This window comes from Ursus maritimus, unplaced genomic scaffold (genome assembly GCF_017311325.1).
Source record: "Ursus maritimus isolate PB19 unplaced genomic scaffold, ASM1731132v1 scaffold_13, whole genome shotgun sequence".
NCBI classification, from domain to species: domain Eukaryota; kingdom Metazoa; phylum Chordata; class Mammalia; order Carnivora; family Ursidae; genus Ursus; species Ursus maritimus.
The window spans coordinates 1,910,365-1,917,536 of record NW_024423675.1 but is presented as its reverse complement, the minus strand read 5'-3'; the positions used below and the strand labels follow the sequence as shown (position 1 = coordinate 1,917,536).

Here is a 7,172-nt window from a genome sequence, read left to right as displayed (position 1 = left end):
TGCTCTTGAACTGGAACCTCTGGGTTTGTTCTGGCTCGATCCCCTACCAGCTGTGTGGATGGCAAACTCCTTACCCTCTCTGTGCCTTTCATCTGTGAAATGGGGATAAGAGCAGCACCCGCCTCACAGGGCCATTGTGAAAAAGAAACAATCTGATAGACGTAAGACGCTCAGGATGCCACCTACACATAACAAGCTCTCCCTAAGTGCATAAAAAGGGAAAATCAGCAAGACTGTGGTCTTTGTGGTCTGCTTGATTAGAGAGTCCAAGAAAGAAGAGGAGTCCAGGGTAAGTTCAAAGTGTGAGATTGGACAACTAATATGATTATTCATAATTCCATAAGAAATGTGAAAAAAGACAGAACTGGAGGTAATTTGCTGAAGCACTATTTGTAACAGCAAGCGATGATAAACCACCTAAATGTGCAACAGAAGCAGGCTGGTCCCATCCATCGAACGGATGCTTACGGCACCTGCTAAATGCAGGGAGGTTTTGTGGACCGATGTGGAACTGTCTTCATGTATACTTTTAAATGGAAAAGCAAAGTGCAGAACAGTACATATGGTATATTAGTATTTGTTAAAAAGAAAGTAAAGAAAGTAAAGAATGAATTTATATATTTGCTTGAGTATACACAGAATATCTCTAGAAAAAGCGGCAGGGACATTCTTGCCACTGGAAGGAGAAGTGGATGGTTGGGACGTGGTGATGGGAGAGACTGACTTTGCTTTGTATCCTTCTGTGCCTTTTGAATTTGGAATCACATGGATGTAATATATGCATATAAATGATGAAAATTTCAAATAAATTTGTTCAAAATTGGGAAGCATGAAGGGCAAGTTAGTTGCTTGAAATAAGAGTACTTAGGGAATGGAGGTCCTGGACTGGCTCCCAGTAGGAACGTTGGGCTCGAGTTTTGGTTTTCAGGCCAAATATCCATTGAATTAATTACCTTTCTCTCTTCTAATTTTTAGAAAAGGCAAATAAATAGTATTAAATCACTGCTTTTATGCACCAGTTAATAAAATTCAGCTGCCTCTTATTAGAATCATGTGAACATTTCTAAGGGAGACCAGCCCTGTCTTTCTTGTCTGCTATCATGTTATCAGGCTGGTGAAAGAGAGAAGAGGAAAAGACACCATTCCTATGCTTGGAAACCACTTTCTAGTTATGGAAGTAAATTTGTAAGCTCATGATTAAATCATACAGTGGGGCCTATAATAGAGGGAAAAACTGGGGGAACTAGTTCTGCCTGGTGGGAAGGGCTGGCCAAAGGGATGTCAGAAAGGGAGGTAAGTTTGGCACCAGGTCTTGAAAGATCAATGGAAATGTGTATTTCAGACAGGGAGAGGCTCAGAGGGAAGGAGGAAGGTGTGCAGGTGTGATCCAAAGGGCGGCATGTCTCCCGGGGCCAGTGAGCACTGTGTATGGTTGGGAGTAGAGAGGCCAAAGTCAGATTTGAGGATATGCCAGGACCATTAACAGCTCTCTCACACATTGTGGCTATTTTCTGTGTCCCTCAGATGATGGGTGAAAGTGTTCATATGTGAATGGAGTTGTTTAGCAAATGTAAGTTTGCAGAGAGTGGCGTTGACTCAGGAGACAGCCTGGACCCAGGGATGGCAGGATATGGGAAGGTGGGCCACAGTTAGCATCTTGTCCCTATTCCAAGTTACCAAATAAACAAGAAGGGGGAAAAAAAAACCACATTGTGATACTTGAGGTATTAATTTAAATTTTTCTTCTTTGCCTCAGTGTTCTGTCTGCACTCACTAATCCTACATACTCTTGGCATAAACATCCTTTCCCTGGGGAAGGCTCCTTCAGCCCCCCGACTCCCAACAGCATCTGGTGTAGCTCCAGTCATAGCTGTCACCACACTTCATCATAATTACGGGGTCAGCTGTCTGTTCTCTGCCACACTGGATACTTCTGTGATAGGGACTCACTTGATAATGTTCGTCCCTAGCCCCTACTGCCTACCTACTGCAGTGCCTGGCACAAACCGGGTGCTCCATAATTTCTCGAATGGATGAATAAATGAATCATGACTTCAGATAGGTAGAATCTCTGTATTTTAGCAGGAGAACTCAGAATATTTTCATTTGTTCCAAGATAATAACTATCCTTCCCCCCTCCATACGTGTGATACATTTTTAAAAAAGAAAAATACAATTAGGAAATCAAATGTTGGTTTTTATGATTATTTTCTAATTATTATAGGTACCACTCAGTAATTCTAATATATTTTTAAGCAAAAAAAAACCTAACGCCATGTTTTAAAAAGACCTTTGTAAATAGTAAAATCAATTGCCTGGCTTTTTATTTTGAAATAAACGCCAAATTGCTTATCTTAGAATTGAAGAGCCCTTAAAATTTGGCCCCCTTTTCTCAGTCGTCCTTATTTCTGGTGCCGTCTACATGGAAAGCCTAGATGATACACCATTGAGGCCTGTTTCCTGTCTCCCAGCGTACTTGTGTCACCATGCCACTCATGGGGGACACTGTCAGGAAACGATCTCCATCATCACTGCTTCCCAGTGTTCAGGATCGTGGTCTTCCTAGGAGCCTGAGTGCAAGTTTGCCCTTCATGACATTTTTCTTGGTTGGTGTAGACATTTTTGAAGTTTGCCTCAGCCGTGCATTGGTCCAAATGTCTCCTCTGGGGGAGGAAACTTGCCTGATGGAGACAGGCCAGCATCCAGATTTTCCCCCATGGTCATCTGTTCCTCTGGTTCTCAGAAGTCTCTTTCTCCCCCTTCACACTCAGCATACAGGCCGCACAACACAGTTCCTGATTCCACACCGCCTCATTCTTTGGTTGTGTTGTACGTTCAGTCTTACCTGTGTGACAAGGTGATAAAGTCTTTAAGAGCAGAAGTTGTGTGACATGTTGCTCCCCCCCATCCCCACCAGCGTTAGGATGCTATGTGTGTGTGACGGTAGAAGCCAGGTGGTAGACACTTCCTAACACAACTATGAGGTGCACGCCATGCCCAAGACACACTTCCTTCCGCTTGACTGTCAGACCCTGAAGGTCTGACACACAGGATCACACAGTGACTTAAATCCAGACAGCTTAAATAATGAAAGAAATGTGTTTCTAGTGGGCGCCTCCACATCGCCACTTTGGGTGGCTTTTCTCTGACTGACTGACTGACTGACTGACTCATTTTGTTGACTGAATGTGGCAGGGATTTTATCTAGGCTCAGAGACAGGAATGAAATAACATGATGGTACACATTTGGGATGTTTACAGTCGGTTTTAAAAAAATTATTATTCTCCCAGTCTTCTCACCATTCAGCTTTTTTTGTTTTCCCTCCTGTTAGGAGTCCGTGCTGCGGGTCTCTTTCTCAGTCCTTTTGAGTTTGGCCTAACCCAAGACGGAGGTTATGAAGTCTATCCTAGATGGCCTTGCCGACACCACCTTCCGCACCATCACAACAGACCTCCTCTACGTGGGCTCCAATGACATTCAATACGAAGATATCAAAGGTGACATGGCATCCAAATTAGGGTACTTCCCACAGAAATTTCCTTTAACTTCCTTTCGGGGAAGCCCCTTCCAAGAAAAGATGACTGCCGGAGACAACGCCCAGTTGGTCCCTGCAGACCAGGTGAACATTACCGAATTCTACAACAAGTCCCTTTCTTCCTACAAGGAGAACGAGGAGAACATCCAGTGTGGCGAGAACTTCATGGACATGGAGTGCTTCATGATTCTGAACCCCAGCCAGCAGCTGGCCATCGCCGTGCTGTCCCTCACGCTGGGCACCTTCACGGTTCTGGAGAACCTGCTGGTGCTGTGCGTCATCCTGCACTCGCGCAGCCTCCGCTGCCGGCCCTCTTACCACTTCATCGGCAGCCTGGCCGTGGCCGACCTCCTGGGGAGCGTCATCTTTGTCTACAGCTTTGTGGACTTCCACGTGTTCCACCGCAAAGACAGCCCCAACGTGTTTCTCTTCAAACTGGGCGGGGTCACTGCCTCCTTCACGGCCTCCGTAGGCAGCCTGTTCCTCACAGCCATCGACAGGTACATATCTATTCACAGGCCCCTGGCTTATAAGAGGATCGTCACCAGGCCCAAGGCCGTGGTGGCCTTCTGCCTCATGTGGACCATCGCCATCGTGATTGCCGTGCTGCCCCTGCTGGGCTGGAACTGCAAGAAGCTGCAGTCCGTTTGCTCGGACATTTTCCCGCTCATTGACGAGACCTACCTGATGTTCTGGATCGGGGTCACCAGCGTGCTGCTGCTGTTCATCGTGTACGCGTACATGTATATCCTCTGGAAGGCCCACAGCCACGCGGTGCGCATGATCCAGCGCGGCACGCAGAAGAGCATCATCGTCCACACGTCGGAGGACGGCAAGGTGCAGGTGACGCGGCCCGACCAGGCGCGCATGGACATTCGGCTGGCCAAGACCCTGGTTCTGATCCTTGTGGTTTTAATCATCTGCTGGGGCCCTCTGCTTGCGATTATGGTGTACGACGTCTTTGGGAAGATGAACAAGCTCGTTAAGACGGTGTTCGCGTTCTGCAGCATGCTCTGCCTGCTGAATTCCACCGTGAACCCCATCATCTACGCTCTGCGGAGCAAGGACCTGAGGCACGCTTTCCGGAGTATGTTCCCCTCGTGCGAAGGCACCGCACAGCCTCTTGACAACAGCATGGGGGACTCGGACTGCCTGCACAAACACGCCAACAACGCAGCCAGCGTTCACAGGGCCGCGGAGAGCTGCATCAAGAGCACGGTCAAGATCGCCAAGGTGACCATGTCTGTGTCCACAGACACGTCTGCCGAGGCTCTGTGAGCCTGACGCCTTCCTGGCGGCATGGGAAAAGAAATTCTTTTTTTTTTTAAGCTTAAAATCTAGAAGAGTCTGTCGTCTCATCGGTTATATTTTTTTAAGTTGACCATGCTCAGTGAAAGGTGATCGTCACCAGGATCGGTTATCAGTTCTTCAGCATTTCGATAGTGTAGGTACTGAAACTGAGTTCTTCAGGGGTTGACAGTGAAGAAAGCCTGCTGCTGATGTGACTGAAGCTTCTTCAGAGTCTCAGCGAAATAGGAGAGACACCTGCGGCTACACGGTCTCAAGTCTAAGGACCCGTAGGAAAACACCATCAAATGAGTAATGCCTTTGTAACCACAACTCTCATTATAATGTGAAATGTATTTGTCCATAAGTATCAGAGATGTCCGTTTTTACAAGTTGCAGTCCTAAAGTAGAGCTCTTTTGTAAACTGTATCGTGTCGTGTGAGACGTGTTTCAGTGTTAACTGTGTGTTATTTATATTTGTCTAGTACAGCCAAACTGAAAGGGAGGCTTTCATGAGAACAATGGGACACAGCAGCGGATAAACACCAGTGAGACCACTTTTTTAAAAATTTATTGCCCGTGACTTTAGAAACCTTAGTATTTTTCCCATTCTCTTTAAATTTGACATTGAGATAACCATAAAGGTTTATTTTTCTGTTAACACAACAAGAAGAATTTGAAGACTGATATTTCAGAGTATTGAGCAGAATTCATTGACACTTAAAAATTTGTTAGCCCTGCATTTTCATACATGGACATTTATTATCTTCTGGACTGTGGCTGTTCTGTTGGGTGATGGATTACAATCAGAATGGAAGAGAGAAGGCATATTGACTTTTCCGGCTGACATCTCTGACTTTCTTTAGTCTTTAGCTATTACTAGACCTCTTAAGACAGCATGTGTCAATCTTAATGTATGTTGTTATCACTGTGCAATTGCTGTTTACTTGAAGAGTACTGCATTCTTATATTCCAGGTTTCAGTAGATTTCATGCCTGGGTGGCCAAATGAGTCTTCATTTTTTCTTAATTGAAAAGTAGTATTGTCTGGATCAGTAAAATTATACTGTGCGTGAGTGTGAATATAAATGTGTGTGTGTGTGTGTGTTTCTATCCTGTAACTGTTACAGTCATGTCATAAAGTGAGAAAACCATGACCAAGTGTAAATCGTACCAGTTGCTGCACACTTGCACATGAATTCAGTTTCTAAAATTGAGTTCTTCCAGAAAGGTCGTTAATAAAAATACTGACCATAAACATTCTGAAAATTCCTCCCCACCCCCCTGAGGGATTGGGTCCAGTACTACTAAAGTGACCTTTAGATATTTCATAAGACCTGTGTCTAGCAAGGAATGATCAATGACGAACAAGTGAAGGTCTGTATTTGCCATGTCAGTGCTGGGAAACGAGCGTCTTGGCTTCGGAGCAGCTAAGGTAGACCAAGTCCACGGGCAGGTATATCATCAAAAGGGATGTGGCTCCAAAAAGCCCCATGGTAACTAACAATTGTCGGTTGAACGGGTAGCGGTGTGATCCTGTTTAAGCAGCACTGGACCCCACTTGCTGAAGGAGGACTACCCGGTCTGGTCCATGTGGCTAAGGAGGCTGGGCGGACAGCGGGTGACACAGAAAAAGGTACTGAAGAGCCGACACACTTGTGATTGAGGCCTGGAGGACACATGACTGCTTCTGTGCTTCCCCCAGATGCCCTCGGTGACAACCCAGGACCCGGCTTTGACTGGGTGGGTTTGGGCTAAGGAATAGGCCTCTCCTCCTTTCTTGGTATTAAGATGAGCGTGGCTTTCTTTCTTCTTATGCCCCAGCCTCATACTCCTCAATGGTGCGATGCGTGCTCAGAATTAGGCCTTTTTCCCAGTAAGCATTAATATTGCTTTAGAAGCCACTTGACCCTGACAAATTTACTTACAAATAGTCTTCTCATACAGATGAAGCATGGCTCCTCCAGGACCCAGAGACCCACACAGCATGAGTTAGAGTGGAGAGCTAGCATTTATCGGGTGACTTCTAGCAATCTAGATGGACGAGCAGCCTTCCGGGGCAATGTCCTCTTGTGCAGTGTATCGTCTGCAGCTGAATGTGGCCTGTGGGCAAGCTGGGGTAGATTTAACTGTCTGTATAGACAGCTCAAATCTGCCTGCTGGTTGCCTCACTGTATCTGTCTGTAATATGCAGGGGAGGGCTCAGGATGCTGGAGGGTGAATAAGATCTCTTTAGAAGAAAGAGAAAAGATCATTTACAAAAACTCACCAAGGTCTGGTTCCCCTGAGGAATTGCCACTCTTTTGTCCCGCATTATCCTGAATACCAACCCACGTGTCTCGGAGCTCAC

At 46.0% G+C, this 7,172-nt stretch overlaps 1 protein-coding gene across 1 annotated transcript; it reads left to right on the top strand.

Moving 5' to 3' along the window:
- The first annotated feature begins 3,266 nt into the window (after positions 1-3,266).
- Positions 3,267-5,250, top strand: CNR1 (cannabinoid receptor 1). Its single transcript, XM_008687476.2, has one exon. It carries the CDS (start codon positions 3,396-3,398, stop codon positions 4,812-4,814), a length of 1,419 nt encoding a protein of 472 aa, XP_008685698.1. The 5' UTR covers positions 3,267-3,395; the 3' UTR covers positions 4,815-5,250.
- Positions 5,251-7,172: the final 1,922 nt, after the last annotated feature.

What these genes read in the sequence shown, in the direction of transcription:
- CNR1 (XM_008687476.2), top strand. Translation starts at nt 3,396, where the DNA reads ATGAAGTCTATCCTAGATGGCCTTGCCGACACCACCTTCCGCACCATC.